This window comes from Pelodiscus sinensis, chromosome 1 (genome assembly GCF_052426305.1).
Source record: "Pelodiscus sinensis isolate ZL-2025 chromosome 1, ASM5242630v1, whole genome shotgun sequence".
In the NCBI taxonomy this organism is placed as follows: Eukaryota; Metazoa; Chordata; order Testudines; family Trionychidae; genus Pelodiscus; species Pelodiscus sinensis.
The window spans coordinates 296541415-296561434 of NC_143052.1; the positions used below are offsets into that span (position 1 = coordinate 296541415).

At 40.8% G+C, this 20020-nt stretch overlaps 1 protein-coding gene and 1 long non-coding RNA gene across 2 annotated transcripts in view; one reads left to right on the forward strand and one right to left on the reverse strand.

Moving 5' to 3' along the window:
• NEK5 (NIMA related kinase 5) overlaps window positions 1-20020 on the reverse strand; it is a 43305-nt gene that overhangs the window by 9360 nt on the left and 13925 nt on the right. The window contains exons 8-18 of the mRNA XM_075919100.2: window positions 19784-19838; window positions 17912-18112; window positions 15657-15738; window positions 14206-14342; window positions 11909-12102; window positions 10154-10220; window positions 7614-7736; window positions 6827-6910; window positions 6622-6726; window positions 4362-4442; window positions 2259-2306 (exon numbers count right to left, since the gene is read on the reverse strand). Of these exons, the coding sequence (XP_075775215.2) occupies window positions 2259-2306; window positions 4362-4442; window positions 6622-6726; window positions 6827-6910; window positions 7614-7736; window positions 10154-10220; window positions 11909-12102; window positions 14206-14342; window positions 15657-15738; window positions 17912-18112; window positions 19784-19838 (1177 nt within the window). The remainder of the gene's footprint in view (window positions 1-2258; window positions 2307-4361; window positions 4443-6621; window positions 6727-6826; window positions 6911-7613; window positions 7737-10153; window positions 10221-11908; window positions 12103-14205; window positions 14343-15656; window positions 15739-17911; window positions 18113-19783; window positions 19839-20020) is intronic.
• On the forward strand, window positions 8150-10142 carry LOC142826510 (uncharacterized). The gene is made up of 3 exons (XR_012900688.2): window positions 8150-8378; window positions 9039-9187; window positions 9311-10142. It is a non-coding gene; the product is annotated as an uncharacterized LOC142826510 (long non-coding RNA).

The window sequence follows — 20020 nt, forward strand, 5'->3', positions numbered from 1 at the left end:
CGGAAAAGAGCGTCTACACTGGCCCCGATCCTCCAGAAAAAGCGCCCTTTTCCGGAGGATCTTATTCCTACTTCAAAGTAGGAATAAGATCCTTTGAAGTAGGAATAAGATCCTCCCGAAAAGGGCGCTTTTTCCGGAGGATCGGGGCCAGTGTAGATGCTCTTTTCCGGCTTTTCTAAAAGCCGGAAAAAAGCGGCGGACATTTTTATTTAAATTCCGCTGGGGATATTTAAATCCCCCGCGGATTTCCCTATTACGATCACTGAAATTAACATGCCCCTTTCGGAAAAGGGGCCAGTGTAGACGTAGCCAAAGTGATTTACCATTGCATTATTCATGTTCTGTGCTTGTGATTCCCCACTCCCTGTCCATTGAAATCTAAAGAGCGCTAAACAGGAGTAATGCAGCAGTGACTTAGGCCCAACTTCTTTGAGCAAGTTAGTTCAATAAAAGAATGATGAAAGAGCTTCCTATCATATATATTTAGGACTGTCAGGCAATTAAAAAATTTAATTGTGATTAATCGCGTGATTAATAAAAATAAATCGAGATTAATCGTGTGCCCCTCCCCTTTGAAATGCCACCACAGCATTTCAACAGAGCAGCACAACATGGAGCCCGGGATCGGCTATGCTACGTCTACACTACGAGCCTCTTGTGGAAGACCAAATGCAAATGGAATGCTCATTTGCATATGGCACACTCTCATTTGCATTTCCTCTTCCTTTCCCTTTTGCGCAAGAGGTTTTTGCACAAAAAAGCATTGTGGAGATTCACCATCTGACCCCGAGTTCTGGGGAATTGCCTCAAGGAGCTAGGGACCAGCTGGGGAGTCCCCACCTGACCTCAGGCTCCACTGCCCCTTTGAAACATGTGGAGGTGGTGTTTCTAAGGGGCAGCCGCCACACAGCTGACCCCTGGCTCATCTGTGAGGTGGCTGCTCCTTGGAAACACCACCTCTGCACATTTCAAAGGGGCAGTGGAGCCCAGAGTCAGCTGGGGAGTAATCAGATGATCTCGGGCTCCATGTTGTCCTCCCCCTTTGAAGCACCACAGCGGCACTTCAAAGGGGCAGCACAGCATTAACACCTGCAATTAACGCATTAAAAATGAATGCATTAATCCTGGACTGCATTAATTACAGGCGTTAACGCATGTCAATTGACAGCCCTAATATTTATTTATAAGCCAGGCCAACATCCCACTAAAAAGGGTATAAAATCAGGTTATCTGCAAACTCAGTTCAGGCTTATAAATAATTTTTCTAAAAGTAGTAAGTAGCCATAACTAGGGAATAGCAGTATGTCTTGCCTGAGAAGCTCAATTCCCAGAAGGGAAGAAGAGCTATCTGAACCATGACATACACAGTAGCTTTAGAGGCTCCACATAAATTACATTAGGCAAAAGTTCTGACTGCAGCCCTATTTCTGCTAAAGCTTCTACACACTGCACTTGTACCACCAGTTCTGACAGGTCTCTATGGTCCTCTTGTGCTTATAATCTCTGCAGGTGATCATCTGGATCTTAAGAGCTTGAAAATATAGCAAACTCCAACAGAATAACCAGAATCACAAAAACTTACCAGGTCTTAGGATTCTATAGTTATAACTCTACAAGACCAGAAAGGCTGTGGGCTCCCGTGACCCTCTTTGATTCTGTGCAATTGATAAGCATAACAGACAATTGAGACCACATGGGGAATCTCTTTCAGCACAGCTTACAAGTACAGAAAGAGTCTGTCAGGGACTCTGTGAAGTTTATATACTTGACAGGGATATTACAGAGCTTATATATAGTACAAAGTTCTTCAGAAATGCTGTGTGTTTTTTGAATTCTATAGAACAACTACTGATTCAAAACAATGGTAGCTAGCAGCTCCAAAAGTAGAGCCATTTACATGTTTTAGAAATACTCAAAGGCACCTTATTGAAGTCAATTATAAACCAAATTTGGACTTTGCAGACTAAATCACTTTTGAGATACAATATTCCCCCAAAAAACTTGAACAAAAGTAAAATTATTCTGAGCTTTTATACTTTTGTTTCTTATTTATGCCTTCAGCCAATCACCCTCAAACTTCCCCCTCCAAAAGTCTCCCTTACTGGCAGATGATCATACATGCACAATATCAAATGGAAAGGTTTCATTATAAGAGAAGGGGGAGGAGGATTATAATGGAACCCTAGTAACAGCTTGGAGCTGCTATCACATATTCAGACTATTAAAACAAATGTGTTTACAGTATAGAAACAACGTACCTCTTCTTGCTCGTATACATCTAAATTAATTTCAAATTTTATTCCTCCCTAAAAAAAGAAGTTCATATAATTCATTAAAGAAGTTCATTACAATCTGTGCAGCTTAATAGGCACTACAAATTCAAAAATTACTTGTCTATGAAAATTATCTATCTATTGTTTATTACAAATTACAATTAAAAATTACAACTGAATAGATTAGAAAAACATTTCCTTGTTGGTTCACTTTGTATGTTTGACAGATATTTCTATATAGTCAGTTTCAACATGGTTAGTTTCCCATGTTTGTGTCTTTCACACAGCAACAGGGAAGGGGGGAAAAAGTTATCAAAATTGAAAAATGTAGCCAAAAATGCTAGCAGATAGTTTCAGGGAAGGAACACTTAGTGAAATTGACATTGTCCCTTTAAAAAAAAAAAAAAAAAAAAAGAGGAATAGCAATCTTCTAGATAGCTAATGTATATTTTCACATGATTGTCAGAGATTTAAAGAAATGTCCTATTAAATAACCATTTAATTCCCCCCTTTTTCATACACAGGATTGGTCTCTACTGTGTTCTCAAGAATCCTGTCCTATCTAAATTTTGAATGCCGGGAGTGCCTGGCCTGCAATAACTTCTCTTAGAAGGCTTATTCCAATGCCTAACTGATAATGTTGGAAAAGCTTTCCTGACATCCCATATAAATTCATTTAACATTTTTATTTGCGTCTAGCATTCAGATTACAGTAGAAAGATACAGTAAAACCTCAGAGATATAAACACAAGAGTTATGAACTGACTAGTCAACTGGACACCATGTGAAACCAGAAATAACCAATTAGACAGCAGCAGAGACAAAAATATAAGCAAATACTGTCAGGAGGGGGACATGCTGTTTTTAACTTAATCCCTCCTCCTCCGCCCCATTCCCCAGCCAGGAGGGAGGGAGGCAGACAGGCAGTCTCTCTCTCAGGGGGACAAGCTTGTAACCTTATGTGGGGCTGAGTAGGAAGCTCGGTTGATGCTGAATCCTGGCCTGCTGGATCTGAGGCCCAAACTGTACTTTGTTCAGTGTTATGAACATTTCTACATTGGAGATATTTAAGAGCAGGTTAGACAGACACCTGTCAGGGATGATCATTCTAGACAGTGCTTGGTCCTGCCGTGGGAGCAGGGGACTGGACTCTATGACCTCTCAAGGTCCCTTCCAGTTCTAGGATTCTAGAGTCATGGACAACCTCCATTTCTGAGGTGTCCGTAACTCTGAGGTTCTACTGTAAGAAGTAATGATTTACAAAGGAAATGTTAACGGATTAACAGTCTGACCTAACAGTGAGAGAACCTGAATTCAACTGGACTGTTTTAATACAATACTAGTGTACCCTGATAAATAGATAACTAAATTATTTGTTGGTGCTGGGATATTCGACACACAAGGTGGAATAAGGTAAGTATCTCTTATTGGATCAACTTCTGTTGGAGAGAGACAAGCTGTCTTGCCACACGAAGCTCTTCTTCGGGTTGTCTCTCTCACCAAGAGAAATTAGTCCAATAAAAAATATTACTTCACCCAGAGTCACTCTAGAGCAGGGGTGGAGAACCTCAGGCTCAGAGGCCAGATGTGGCTTGCCTGGATCTGGCCCCTGAGGCTCAGCATTGGGGAGCCCGCACTGGTGCTCCTGCCCCCCACCACAGGGCTGGAGCACACAAAATCTACTAGGCTGGGCTCTTCTAGGCTCTGGTGTGCGAGGAGAATGTGGGGAGGGTCTTTCTCCTTCTCAGTCAAAGGCCACGTCAGTGAGGGGTTTTTGTTTTTTCTCACTTGTGTGTGGCCCCCAACTGATTTTTCTGTGGATCAGTGGCCCCCGACCCCATAAAGGATCCCCACCTTTGCTCTAGAGTATCTAATGGGAGTCACTATCAAGTTAGGGGCAGGGCTGTGTTACCATGCTACTTTCCTTGATGACCTTTTGCTCCCACAGAAACTCTGATCCACCGATCCATAAAGTAGCATTGGTGTTGACTTGCACACAATCTGCTTTCTAGAGCTACCATGGCATAGTGGGACCATCTGAGACCAATTGAGGAAAGGAAAAGAAAGTAGAGAAATTATTTCAATTACCATTGTTTTATGTTTCTTTTCTAGGACTCGTCTCTCTTGACAGTTCTGTAGTATGATACATTTCAAATTTTGTTCAATATCCTTGAATGAAAAAAAAATGCTCAAAGTTCAAAAAGAATAATTATACATCCACTCCTCAGAGCCAGAGTATGTATAAACTATGTATGAAGCATTTGGTTAATGGCAGGGATGTCATCATGTAGACGACTTCATGATAAGCCTGGGCTTATCAGTTATTTTTGTCGACTACACACATTTCCCCTCTGTATTAGCTATCTGTCAAATAAACAAAGAAAATTAGCATTATCCTAAGGGGCCAGGTGCATCACCATCTCCCTAATATCTAAACAATTTCCAGATTTTAATGAACACGTGAAACAAGAAAAATACGTGGAGAAAGCCCAGGAACACAGTTGAAGTCAAGCAGGTGCTAAGCCCACAGATGCATTGTGCTAGCTATCAGATGTTAGAAGAAAGGGTTCTGTGCTGTTGTAATCCTGATTTCTTATAAACTGACTGTACCTTTTGATTTAAATGGTCATTGAATCAGGTTCCAGATGAAAGTGGTTTCGCTATACTATGTTGCCTCTAGTATAAAGAAAGAAACTACAGTAGACTTCTGATAATCCAGCACCCTTGGGACCCAGGTGGTGCCAGATTATCAGAAATGTCGGACTATCAGGAGGTACTCTGGCAGGGGCGGGTCTCGTCGGATGGGAAGCGGGGGAGGGGGCGGGGGTGTGCCAAACCCTCCCTCCTGCTGCAGGGAGGCAAAGCCTGCAAGTGGCGGAAGGGGAGAGGCAGGCAGCTGCATTCAGGACGTTCTAATCAGTTACACTTACTCCAGCTGGATCCACAGCTGATAGGCTGTCAATCTACCTTTCCTCTCTACTGCCTGGAGAGGGGGGGGGCGGTGGGAATGGGTAGATCCGCAGGTGACAGGCTGCTGCTGAAACTCACAAGAGATCAGAAAAGAGATCTTTTGATCCTGGACTATCGGTCTACTGGTAAAAGCAGCAGGGACAGGGAGAGGAGATGATCTCTTGTGAGTTTCAGCAGCAGCCTGTCACCTGCGGATCTACCTGTTCCCACCCCCCCCCCCCCTCCTCCAGGCAGTAGAGAGGAAAGGTAGATTGACAGCCTGTCGGCTGTGGATCCAGCCGTAGTTAATCAATTACACTAACAACTTGAAGCAGCTGCCGGAGCACTTCCGGGTTGCAGTTGGTGCCGGACCATCAGGCGTACCGGACCACTGGATGCCGGACTACTGGAGTTTTACTGTACTTGGGGCCAGGTCATGCCTTTGAATTGCATAGGGCCCTGGCATCTCCCATTCCAAATGTGCGTGTCTGTTTTCCACAAGCTCCTGTCACAACTCCCTGATAATCATCCTATAAAAAAGAAATAATCAAACTCTTATAACAAGGTAGATTCTGCACAGAACAAATCCACTAAAACTGGATATTCAGTATGATTAGAATTGCAATACGCATTGCACATTGATATACCCTTTAACAAGCTAGGTTTTCATTCGTCTTTCTTCTGAACGGTATTTCACTCTGGACAAAATCCTTTCTCCAGCCCAAGTAACTGGGCTAGCTGGCTGTTGCAGAACTCTCTGGTGACTGAAGGATAAGGAATGCTGTCTTCCTATCCCAAAAGGCTGTAAAGCAAGAAGGGAGCCACTCTTCAGCTGCTAGTCCCCGCTAAGAACTGCTCCGCCCTTGGTGGGGAAGAAGTGGAGGATCTATGCAACAGGGGATTTTTTGGCCCTGCCTCCAGCTTGTTCCCCAGTTTTTTCCTGGCCAAGAAAACCCAATAGTATTGGGCTTTAACTCTCTCCCTGTGCAGTCTCTATAAGTCTTGTCCCTCCACAGCAAAATTGAACCAGTATAGAGCCCTCCAAACCCATGAAAATCTGCTGTTGTGAGCAAATTCCACTGCATACCACTTTTAAAGCACGAAAAAAGGAATAGATTTCTTTAATTAAAGCAAAAGTACATCCCAGTAAAAGCTGGGGAGAAACAACATTGACCTGAACAAACAAGGACCGAAAGAGAGAAACTTCTCAAGCTAGACAAAGTGAACTTAGGCATATAAAATCTCACATGCAGTAAAAAGTGACTATCCGTTCTAAGTTATTTTTCATGTGTTCCTTAGTTCCTTGACTTCTACCACTTCTCAGAAATAGATAAATACCTTACTTTATGTTAGTTATTTTGTGGTAATGTGTTCAAACTCTTTTGTACAATGTTGGTACCTGGACTGGTTCTTCTATTCTTCGAGGAGTATCTTTTGGATCAGGCTGGCCTCCAGATTTTCCTTCTTTTATAAGATAGGTTTTGTCTCTTATTTTTGGATTCTCCTAAAGAGTGTATTTACAAAATGTTGGTTTCAGTTACCGGATACATTAGATATTGATTTTAAATGATCCCTTCTGGATCTGTGTATATGAGAGTTGTTACCTGCAGTGCTTCTGCTTTGCATCTTAGTTCTTTTACATCACTGTAGTACTGTTGTCTAATTTTCTGTAGTTGTTGCAGGTATTCCTGTTAAACAGCACCAAGTTTAGAATATTTGTGCATGTAGTTTTCCTTAAAAACAACACTGGTTAAGTGAAAATAATACATGGACATCCAGACTGAATGTACAATGAAATATAATAATGTTGATCCTACTTTAATATTATTGTAATGTAAATTGTGTGTAACAGATACGTACGATTTAACAAATGACTTTATAATAAATTAAATACAATAGCATGTAATATTTGTTTTTATATGAAAAGTAAGGATTACTGTTTTATCAATCATACAAAAGCATCACAGGATTAAGTACAGTTTATAAAAAATACAAGTAACTTCTCTGGATAACAATATATCACAAACAGCATCTATAAATGTGGTAGTGAAGGATGACGCTGGGGAAAAAAAGATAAGAGAATACCACATCTTTTAGTTTGTACACATGGGAACTCATTCTCTTCCCACTGCTTTTATAATAATACAATTCTATTGACTTCAGTGGAAGTGAAATCAGAATCTGGACTGTGCTCTTTCTTATGGTGACTCAAATCAGTTTCTTGTCCCAGGACTAAACCAGCTGGTGGTAGTGCAATACAACCTGCACATGAACCCAGATAATATTTTGCTTGTGGACAGGGGAAAGAATATTACTTTTCACATGGAAAGTACAATTGCCAATCAGTATAATAAAATGGCCATGGCCAACTAAGATGGATGTATTTTTTACCTCTTCTTTCATCTCATCATTCCTTCTAGCCAGATCCCACTGACAGTCTTTGAACTGTTCTTCCTTCACATCCTGCTGCTGGATCTGGTTGTGATGTGGGTCAGCAGAGGATGGTCGCAGTCCCTAGTGATATGTAAAAAATCATTTCCAGAGCAAAGGAGTTTCCATTTAGAGATTTCATCTTCTGAGTTCCCCCTCCACACACCAATCAGAAGGGCCATAGGTATAGTACATATTTCAGGGAGAAATAGTCATAACAGTAATTCACATTAGAAGTTGGGAGAGGGGGGGTTGTAGAAAAAAGTAAAAGAACACTGCAGAATAATGTCCGAGTCAGAACTACAACAATGGCTGCCCGTCGCAGGGAGCCATAGCCTGTAATACCTCTAAGGCTGGTATAGGGGGCTCTGTCTGTGAGGTGGAGTGTTTTCCATATAAGGGCATGTAAATTAATAATCTTCCCCTGCTCGCTCCACCCATTGCAGTAAAAGATCAGCCAATGGGCTGGCTTGTGCTCAGGCCTGCTACTCCACCCACTGCAGCAAAAACCAACCTATGGGGTGATAAGTTCACAGGCAATAAAACAGGCAGGCAGCCCCTCTCTCACTGGGGATTTGCATCGAGTGAACGCCTGGCCTGATCACCCAGACGCCTTGCACCCCCCGCTCTCGAGTCTTACTGAGCGTACTCCGAGTTGGTCGACCCGAGTGGAGACAGTTTATGAGCATGCGACCGGTACTTGTGTTCCTGCTGTCTCCAGAACTGGTATAACCCCCCCCCCCCCCCCCGGCCATCATCCCTATCCTAATTGATTTTTTAGTTGTCCTTATTGCTTGTCAAGTGACAGTGGCTAAAAAGTTACTAAGTTAGTTTATAAATAGTTGTGGTTTAGGTTTTTTACTGTTTCCTTGTATAAAGTTGTGTAAATACTCAGCCCTATGGATAATACCAGTGTTAATTCAACTGTTCCTAACCCCTGGGCAGTTATTGGGAATTATTGTGATTTAGAAAAGCCTCAGGGAATTGTTTTGTGTTGTCTGGCAATCTGTTTAATTTTTGTTCTGATGATTGTCTGGCGTCATCAAAATAAAATCAGTTTGTGCTTTTTAAAGCCCCCAGTTGTGGTCTCATCCTTTCCGGCATCCCTTCGAACCTCGTGTATTACGGGGACTGACAAATAAAATCAACAAAAACTTTACAGCAGGATTCCCTATTTATCAGTGCTGTACTTTGCTGTGAAAAAGACACAGGTTCATCATCTAGGCTTTCACTCATTTCCATTGTATTGATTGTATTCTATGTAGTCCCCTTACTCTAGGAGCCTCTGACTTTCACTGGGATGATCCTTTGTGGGGGTCTCTAGCCCTAGAGACTACAACTCCCAACCCTTGGGAAAAAGGAGGAAAAACTCTTGCTCTCTTCCAGGCAGCGAGAGAGAGGATTGATGGGCTCCATTTTAGGGAAAGGAGCCAGACTGCTGGTGTGGAGCCTTTTTCCAGGCCAGGAGCTGCTGCTGGAAGCTAGAGCCTGCCGCTGATAGCCTGCTGGGGCTTGGATCTAACAGGCTGCTTCAGGTAGGGTTGCCAGATGGTTTCATCAAAAATACTGGACACACTTGACATTACATCACGATCTACATTACATCTTATTTAGAAAATACCGGACATTTATATTTTCTCTATTTGTTTCCCAAACAGAAAGCTCAAATACTGGACTGTCCAGTTCAAAACCCGGACACCTGGCAACCCTAGCTTCAGGGGCTGTTGGTGACTGCCCCTGTGGCTGAGAAGGGCCTACATAATCCTGCACAGAACGTAACTGTGGCTCTTTGGGAAAGTGCTGCCTGGGACGGAGCACACAACTGACTCTGGGTCCAAAGAGAGCCAGAGTGATCTGCCCAGTGAACCAGAGCTGCTGGCATTTGGTGGGGCCTGCTCCACTGGCAGAGGGATTTTGCTGCTAGCCGCTCACCTTGAACTAACACAGAACCTGCACAGTGCTGTCTCCACTCCAGCTACAGACCTTCAAGCACGCCAATGCAAGCAAGTGAATCTAGAGGAGTGCACAGTCTGGGGTTGGGTAAATGGTGGCAGTGTAAATGTCAGTTAGAGAAGTTTCCTTTACTTTCGTGTACTTTGTTAATTGATTTTATTCACTTTTAATCTGTTAAACCCTGTTTCTTTAAGTTAAGTAAAGGTGTGTTAAGTTAATCAATTAGATGTATATTATTTATAATTGTTGTTTTGGAGTTAGATCCAGATTATTACTGGAATAAGTTGATTCCTGGAGGTTCCCAAGGCACACCATTAAATGTGTACAGGGCCAGAAGCTTGGAGGCTCCACAACTGTATATTCTTTTAAAAGCAAGGGACTGCAGCAAGGGGGTGGACAGGGAATCCCAAATTATACAACACCATCACTGGGGTACTCAAGATCTCCTTTTATGTTAAAAGCATCAGGCACACAAGCGTGTGTGGCCTGCTCCCGAGTAACCCAGGGAGGAAAGAGGTGGTTACATCTATAATTCAGTATTTACTTACCAACTGCTTTTCTACTTTCATCTTGTACTGCTGGGCATCAAGCCCTCTTTGAAGATACTCTGCAGGCCTGACAGAACACAGTGACGTTCAACAATGGTGTTTTTGTCTACAACTTTCAGCAAAATTATACTAGTATGGAAGCTCCCTACATATACACACAGCCATACACATTATTTGTTTACCAGAAGTTACTTCCTGAACTCTAGTTATACTATGTTAAATGTAAACGAATATACTAATGGAACAATAATAATGAAGTAACCACACATTCACTTGACCTCTGTCTCTTGCCCTCTCCATTCCATCAATTATATCAGGCTTCTGAAGCCTGAGAAACAGTATATTAATATGTTATTGAAATAATAGTTTTGTAAAACACTCACACAGGAGCAAAGAGTTAAAGTTGGATGTTCAGTCCTAACATTTCCTGATTTCTGTGTGCTTATCTAGAACACCCACACTTTGCATTAGCAGGGTTTTTTATAGAATATTTTTAGTTGCAAAACAATCAGCATTTGCTTATAAGTTCCTTGGTCATCAGTTATTTGACATCATGCTTTCTGAATGCCACTGTCATTCAATGAATCAACCTCAGTTTAGTTTGCGTTAACATCCTGAATTCAGCTGAAGCTGGGTATCCTAAATTCAGTCATCCCCAACCTTGCCTTCTTTGACCAAAACCTTATAGCCCAATCTACTTTAACTGAAGCTTCCCAAACAAGGCAACATTTAAATCTGGCATGCCTGATCATCCCTAACCTGGCCTACCTTATGCAAATCTTCTTGAACTCATCCATTTGTGACAAATGGACAGGCACTCTCAGAAAAAGGAGAACTGTTTCCATTGTGGAGTCTGAGGCTACGTCTAGACTACATCCCTTTTTCGGTAAATTAGGCATGTTGACATTGCAAATGAAGCCAGGATTTGAATTTCCTGCGCTTTACTTGTATAATGGCGGCTGCTGCTTTTTTCGGGGGGAAAAAAAAAGATCCAAGTAGTACAGGATCTTTCGAAACGAGGCATTTCTGTCGAAAATGCCCCATCTAAACTGCCGCTTTTCTTCGAAAAAGCCCCATTTTGAAAAAAGCGGTGGCCGCCATTATGCAAGTGAAGCGCGGGAAATTCAAATCCCGCTTCATTTGCAATATCGACGTGCCTAATTTACATCCCTTTATCGAAAAAGGGATGTAGTCTAGACACAGCCTGAATGAGAGAGGCTGTGAATTTTATAAACCTGTAGCAGAAAGGAACTTTACAGAAGAGGCTACAGCATAAGCTCTGTGGGAGCAAATATCTCTTTGACCTATCCTAACCACAATCTCTAGGCTGGAAAACAACAGTGGTCCTGCTGTCTTTAGAGCTTTCTGACCACTTGAGGTTGGGTGGTGGGAGAGAGGAGAAAGACAGCCTTTGGCTCTTACAGAGGACCTGCACAGATTAGTGTAGTGTTATTTCTTTGAACCCAGAGCTGCACTGAGATCTAGGAGAAGTTTCTACAATGAACAGTTTCAAATGTCATGAAAATATATTCAAAAATGAATCTCTAAGTTGAACAGGTAGATAGAAATGGACATTTCATTTTTTCTTGTTGAATTATATGTAATATAAGAACCACATCAAAAGCATGAGCAAGAAAGGAATCACACAGAATGAGTGACTCTGCTTCTGTATCTCAACACTGCTATATGATCAAAAAGGTTGAGGAGTCAAAGTACTGGTGATTCTTCAGTATTTAAATTGATGGAAAAGATTACCACTCTGGTGGGGGAGGCGCAACTTGTCCTTTCTGTTTATAATACTCATTGACTCTTTGATTGAAGTGAGAAAGGTCATCTTGTAAATAAAGTCTCTTCTGCAAGCTATCAAGTTTATCATAATAATGACCATAATGTCCATATACTCTGGCAGCGTCTGGCCTTCCTTCCATCTTAAGTCTGGAGCGCCAATGCTGAAAATATATGTAAAGGATGAAATTTCAAAAGGTAATGAATGATTATTCTTAAGTCAAGACATGATAAGCTGGAAGCTATTTTTTATCCTCTGCACTAAACACATTTTAAAGCAAATTCCATTCCCACTCCCTATTTAGTAATACATACTAACTATCCAGATTATATCTAGAGGTATATCTACACAGCAGCATTATTTCAAAATAATGTCACGCTGGAGCACTTCTTACTCCGACTCCTGTAACCCTCATTTTATGCGACGTAAGAGAAGTCGAAGGAAGAGTGTTCTTCCTTCAACTTCCTGCTGTGTAGACAGCACCAAAAGCTGAATTAAACTATTTCGACTTCAGCTATGCAATTGATGTAGCTGAAGTTACGTATCTTAATTTGACTTTTGCCCTGCAATGTAGATGTGTCCTAGGACAACTTCCCTAGCCTTTCTATACTTCATCTAAGGGCTATCTGGCTTCCAGAGACACATTTTTCTTACTGCAACCTGTCTCTCCATTACTTTAACTCCCCTCTTTCTGAAGCTCTCCTCATTGTAAGTCAATCAATATGGGGTTTTTTGTGCCCTGTAAGCTAAATAAATTAGGGCCACTGTAATACATTTTATCATATTCTGATATCCTAAATGAATTCCACATTTGACTGTGAAATCTACATGTAAGGCAGCTTTATCTGTACCATTAACTACAGTTGAGGAATTACCCAGGAGCAAATTGGAACAAACGGTTCAGTTTCTCAGATATATACAATTTTAATAGAAAAAAATGTTGAAAAAAAAAACCCAATCCAGATGAACAGACGGGAGAGGGATATGGACAAATAACTTGATCTGGATGGGCAGGTCTCTATATGAGAAAGGGAATATACCATCTTCACTTTGTACAGCTCAAAGACTTTTGTCTTCAATAAATTTCTATATAAATGGCTTTTTACTCCAGTTAAGATCCAGGGTACATCTACATAGCAACTTTATTTTGAAATAACTAGCATTATTTCAAAATACCTTAGTCCACATCTACACAGCAGGCAGTAATTTTGAAATAATATCAAAATACTATCAAGCTAGAGGACTTCTTACTCTGACTCCTGTAACCCTCATTGTATGAAGAGTAAGGGAAGTTGGAGGAAGAGTGCTCCATTTTGAAATAAGTGCTGTGTAGATGCTCCCAATTTCAATTTCAAAATAAGCTACGCAATTGACGTAGCTCAATTTGCGCATCTTATTTTGAGTTAAGCCCTACAGTGTAGATGCACCTCCATTGTACTTTTGCTAATAGGGAGGCTGCAAGAAGAAGGAAACATATTTTCACATGTGGTACTTGTATCCAGGAATTAGATGGTTTGGGGAAGAAGTTATTAAAAAGATTAATCTCGTGACAAAATTCTGGCTTCCTGGAGATCTCTTGTTGGGCTTACCTAATGCTCCAGTAAAGGAGATAATTTCTTGGGGTTAAAATAAATCTTCTTTTTTATTATTAACAATTAGACTTTGTATTGAACTTTATTGGAAAAATGTGACAATTCTATGGAATTGTGAAATAGTAAAAATGGATTATCCTTGTAGTGGAAAAAGTTTCACAACAAATATGTATGCAAGAGAAATGCCAAAAAAAAAAGCCTAAATACTGTATTTTAAACTTTGTCACTTTTTCTAGCACACTCAGAAGAGAATAGCTCCTCAACCAGCAGGCCAAATATTTAGCCACATTTTTAACAGTTACCTGATCTTGGATAAGTAACATACCGTATGATATACTTACATAGTATGTTAACATTGTATTGTAACTTTGCCGAAATAAGAAAAACAGCATGCTTCAAATTCTGCTGTCAGTTATATAAGTGTAAACCTGGAACAACTTCACTATGTCCATTGAATTGCTCTGGATGTATACCAGTATAGCTGAAAGCAGAATTAAGCCTTATCTCCTTCAAATAGGAACAGACTCAGTTTGATTGCCTCCGTTGCCAAATACTTTCAAATACAACTCCTGCCAATAACCCAAAACAATCTTTTTAAAAGCAGATTTCTTCTATCTTGATATGACTACATTTCAGAAAGGAGAAAAGCTCTGTATATTTTGAAGGCACAGTACCTGGACAATAGGTTGGTGGACTCTTGAAGGAGGTTTCCATTCTTTAATATGTAATAATTCCTGTTTCTTGACTGGTTCCAACATCCTTGATCTTGGAGAACAATGGTCTTGGACTCTCACTTTTTGAACTTTAGGAACTTATTTAATAAATAAAAAATAAAAGAATTTTTTAACTGTAATAGTAATTATTCCCATTGTTCTTATCACATTCTAATTATAAACTGCAAAATGAGCATATGTCTAACATGCACTGGATAGTCTAATAAATATTTCACATTAATACTATTAATAATACTTTACACCTCACCTCTTGCTTTTCACCCAAGGAGTACAAAGCTTTCAGAAAGCATTAATTAAGATTCAGAGCACTCCTGTAAGGTAGGTATCCTTTTGCTCATTTTTCAGATAGGTAAACTAAAGCACAGAGAGATTTGTTCAAGGTTACAAAGGGATTCAGTGCTAGACTCAAGACTATAACCTAGGAGTGATGAGGCCAAAGGCCAAATTTGAATCAAGTTATGCCCCTACCCTGATTAGGCACTTTGGTAAATCCCACTGCATGCCACATCTGTTCTTCCATAAGTAACATTGTGAAGTATTTGTGATATAATGAAGAACACAAAATTAGAGCAAAATTGAGTGATCATCATATACAGCAGGTATTTAGCAGTTCCAATACAGATGTCAGCCAGCCATAATCTATGCTTTTTAGATTGGCTATATATACCAGGCTTATAAGAGGGTGTCAATTACAAATTTAACATTGCTGTCTTTCACATTTTGATCTAATTTATTTTATTTTGAAAAATGCTGTCTGCTGACAAAATAATACAGTGTACTGTCATGTTACATAGACTGAAATGTCTATGAATGTCAGCTCTGATTTAAACTGCATTTGTGCCACAAGTACACGAGATGATTAGTCATTTTTACAATACACAGAAGTGTGATCAGTGCTTTGAACAATGCATAACACCACAATGACCCTTCCTAGATAAACTTAAAATCTGCCAACAGACATAACAATAGATGAACTGAGGAAGAACAAGAGTTACAGCAAAAAGAGTATGTGTTCAGCTATTCTAAGAAGAATCTTTGAAGTATTAAATGCACATATGTTTGGTTTTTGAAATTATTGTTGACTTTTCTTGTGGGTGTCAATTTTCTTGAGGCCGTGCCAGAATGGCCCAGGTAGGCAGGCAGGACTCTGGCCCTAGCTGCCATTCGCCAGCCCAAGAATAGTTAACCGGTTAACAAGAATAATTTTAATAAGTTACCTGTTTTAATGGTTATTTACATCCCTAGTGCAAATCACATTAAAAGCTGCTGAAAAGGTAAGTCCATCCGTTAATTACAATGCATCTTGATTTCTATATAGCATTAAGATTAGTTTAGAGCTCATGTTAATTAATAACATATGTATTATTATTCTGTCATAAAACAAGACTTACCCTGCACCAGCTTGGCAACAGGATGTGCTGCTGAAGGTCTTATTTCGTCTATAACAGAGTGGCTGAATTCTTCCTGTATTACCTATAAGCAAAAAGTATCTGTTTCAACTGTCTGTACTGCATCTTGTTTAATAGATTTATAGACTTCAAGGCCAGAAGGTACCATTTGTGATCACCTAGTCTAATTGTTTGTATAACACAGGTCATAGAACTTCCCCAGAATAAATTCTAGAGCAGATCTTTTTGAAAAACACACAATTTAAAAATTGTCAGTGATGGAGAATCCACTATGACTCTGTGTAAGTTGTTCCAATGGTTAATGACTCTGCTGTTAACAAATGTACACCTTACTTCCTATCAAAATTTTTCTAGTTTCATCAATGTCCCGCCACTGACTCATGCTGTACCTTTCTCTGTTAGACTGAAGAACCCATTACCATAATTAAATATTTGTTTCCTATGTAGGTATTTATAGACTGCAATCAAGTCGTCCCTTTACTCTCTCTTTGTAAGTAAAATAGACTCATGTGGCATATTTGCTAGTCCTTTGATCATTCTTGTGCTCTTCTCTGAAACCTCTCCAATTAACATCCTTGAATTGTGGGCACCAGAACTGGACACAGTAGTCCATTAAAGGTCACACCATGGCAAATACAGGGGTAAAATAACAGCTCAACTCAAGATTCCTCTGCTTATACATTCAAGGATTCCACTAGACCAGAATTTCTCAAACAGTGGTCTGTGATCATTGATACTTTAGAGCAGGACTTTTCAACACGCAGCCCGCGGGCCACTGGCGGCCCATGGCCCGTTTATTTGCAGCCCACAGGTGGGAGCTAAAACAAAAAAGTAGCCAATATAATGGTGTTCTGGTGATATGTGTTTTAGTAGTTAAATTCCTGGACTGGCATTGCTCACTAAAAGTGCTGTCATATGGGTGGAAATTAGGTAAACACTGCATTTTATTAATATCAGCTGAAATGACCTAAATGGGGTCTGTGTGTTGTGTAGTCTTATCTTAATTTTTGTATTCATGCCTGTCAGTGTGAAAGAAGCTACTTGCATATATATTTGCAAGTATATGCAACCACACTTAAGTTGCGGCCCTCAGCACGTGATATGAGTGGCATTGTGGCCCCCAGAGCTTCCAAAGTTGAGTAGCCCTGCTTTAGAAGGTCTACTGGCCCCACTGATGAACTCTTCCTCCCTCCCTCAACTCATCAACCTTCCTCCTAGTGCCTCCTGCACACCGGGGACAGGCAGAGGGAGGAGTAGGAGTAGGGATGGGACGAGCTCAGAGATGGGGGTGAAAGCATGTCTGGGGCTGGTCCTGCTGATCAACTCCTCCTCTTTCCTCTTAGTGCTGCCTGCACATTGCAGAACAGCTGTTTCCCAGAGTGCAGCAGGTGCTGGGAGGGAGGGGAAAGAGTGGGAACAGGTGCACTTGGGGGATGGAGCGTAAAGAGGCATGGAAGAGGAGGGGTAGAGGTGGGGCAGGGACATGGAGAGGTAGGGCAGGACTTGGGAGGAAAGGGACAGGGCCTGGGGCTGAACAGGGAAGGCTTGGAAGCCCTTGAAAATTTGAATGTCAAAATGGGGGTCCTCAAGTTGCTACAGTTTGAGAACCACTGCGTTAGACCTTGTGGTTCTCACAGTGGGAGCTCAGTATTTAGGTGATTATCCACCACAACCCCCAAATCTTTTTTAGGGTCTTTCTTCCCACAATAGTTTCCCATGGTGCAAGTGCAGACTATTTCATTGTTCCCACATTTATACATTTTGAAATGCATATTGTTTGTTTGTGCCTAGCTTATAATGTAATCCAGGTTGCTCAGCATCAGTCTTCTGCTTTTTTAACCTCACCCTCCAATTTTTGGGTCATCTGCAAACTTTATCAGTGATAATTCTGTGTTTTCTTCCAGGTCATTAATAAAAATGTTAAACAGCATAGGCCAAGGATCCGATCCCTGTGAGATTCACCCCACTGGAAATACCCATCTGATGATGATTCTCTATTTACATTTTGAAACCTATCGTTTAGCTTACTTTTCGTCCATTTAACGTGTTTTATGTACATTTTATATCTGTCTAGTCTTTTAATCAAGATGTTATGTAGTACCAAGTCAAATGCCTTGCAGAAATAGAAGTATATCATGTCAACCCTATTACTGTTATCAACCAGACTTGTTGCCTAATTAAAAAAGAAAAAGAAAAAAGGATGTGTCAAAGTGCAGTCAGCAGCCTAAGAATCTTACTTCAGGGGGCAAGTAGTTGGTGATGCGCTTCTCCAAAAAGGGCTTCTTTAATATGGAATTGATAGATGGTCGATCTCTTGGAGATATTTTAAACAACTGGGAAATTAAAATCCTCAGGTCATATGAATACTTGGGAGACACTGGGACAAAATGTCCTCTACAAATCTTCAGCACCAGCTGGTGTAAACTGTTGCCTTCAAACTGAAAAATAAAATATAATAATCGGTCAATAATAATTACTGCCACTTGATATAGGAAGCAATGACCGTATAACACTGCCATTTAAGACACTGAGCAAAATCATGGTGGCGAGGAGGGAGGATTCCAGGCACCTTCCCATACCAGCCTTACTGCCCCTGCCATCAGCACTGTTCTGTGTGACATGACCTTGATTTTATAATCAGAGTGGGAAGCTCAGCTTCTGTTGTTTCCGTGATGCTGGTCCTCTCTGGTCACTCTGATCAGCCTCTGCCCTCCTCCCTATTCCACACAAAGCTCGGGAGCTGAGCACCAATCAAGGGAATGCTTATTGCTGTAATATGTCGTATCTAGTCTTTACTGCCATTAACGTGAAGCCATATCAAACCAAAGCTTTTGGAAAATGTTTCCAAGGACTCTATATAAATTTGGATTTGAAAATGTACACTAAATTAGATCAATATTTTTCTAACTTTGGCTTCTAAATTAGGCACCTAAACCCATATTTAGACACCTAAGTTTGAAGTTTGTCTTTAGTTCTTCCTTTAGTATATCTTCATAAATAAATTTATTTGGACAAGATATTCTTTTCTCTTAAACAGTGTTGCTGTGCACTGTTGAAGAGTAGCCATGTTCCATCCCAAAGACAGATGCATTTTAAAGGTGGTTGATCCATATACATAAAAGTAAGCAAAAATGCCTTGGGATCTTATAGGATAAAAGGTACAATATGACTTATCCCACTGTCTCCCACTTTGCCATTTAATTGTAATTAGCTGAGATGCCAGTGTGTACTCAATTGCCAGGACTGTCACTGATCCACACTGGATTTTCTGAAGCTTCCACCTCCCAACTCCAAAACAGCTCTCACCTAAGAAAGTAGGGATTCAGAAGTGTATCTGGCCTCAGATCAGAGGTGAACACCCTTAGAATAAAAATAGCAGCGCTATGTGGAAAAAAACAGTGTCTATCTATCTAAATATTCACTTCATTTTCTTTCAATATGCCCAAAACAGACTATGTGAGAAATTAAGGTGAAAGACAAAATAGCACGTTCTAAAGTCAACTCCATTAAATTGCAAATGTTTCCTTTCAACAGTTGTGTTTAAAATACTCCCATTGCCACATTTTTTTGGCCTGTTCAGGTTTTTTTTAATAATATGATATGTGACAAAGTTAGGCCAGAGAGCTGCAATCAAGTTGGAAAAGGCAGCCCTAGATGGGTAAAAGGCCCACTCTCCTGTTAAACAGAAGAGGGTTACTACAGGTCTGTCAGGATCATCAGACAAGGGGTTGTCTCAGGCACAGTAGGATCAGCTGAGACAGGGCTACCCCGGACCAACTAGGGTTAGCTTCAGGCCTGCCTGAGGCTTTTTCAAGGCCTCCCCTGTTGGATGAAGGGAAGAAAGAAAGAAAAACACATACGCATGCACGCGGCAGGCAGCTACTAAGCCAGAGACAGGAGCGGAGTGAGCAGCTTCAGGAGAGGCTGGGCACCCTATCCCAGGGGGAAATCACAAGCCTAACCCTCTGCTGAGGATGAGGCTGACTGCCCAGACGCAGCAGATAGAGGGTGCTTTACCAAAGGCCCATCTTGCCAAGGAGAAAGAGTACAGAGATGAGCAAGGGAAAGAAGGGCCCTTGCCACAGATATTAGATTGTGAATATACTTACTGGATGCTTTAAGGTGCACAGCTCATACAGAACACAGCCAAGAGACCAAATATCTCTGTGGGTGGAAGCCATTCAAATGTCAGGAGAATGTGCCTTAACATTTTGTACAATCCCCTCACCTCAAATTACTCAATGAAATGTCACCAAAAGTTAACATTATTGTAATTTGTAGAGATGTTTGGTTTTGGGCCAAAACTAACCTAGAATTATATTTTCTGGTTTCTGCCCTCCCTCCTT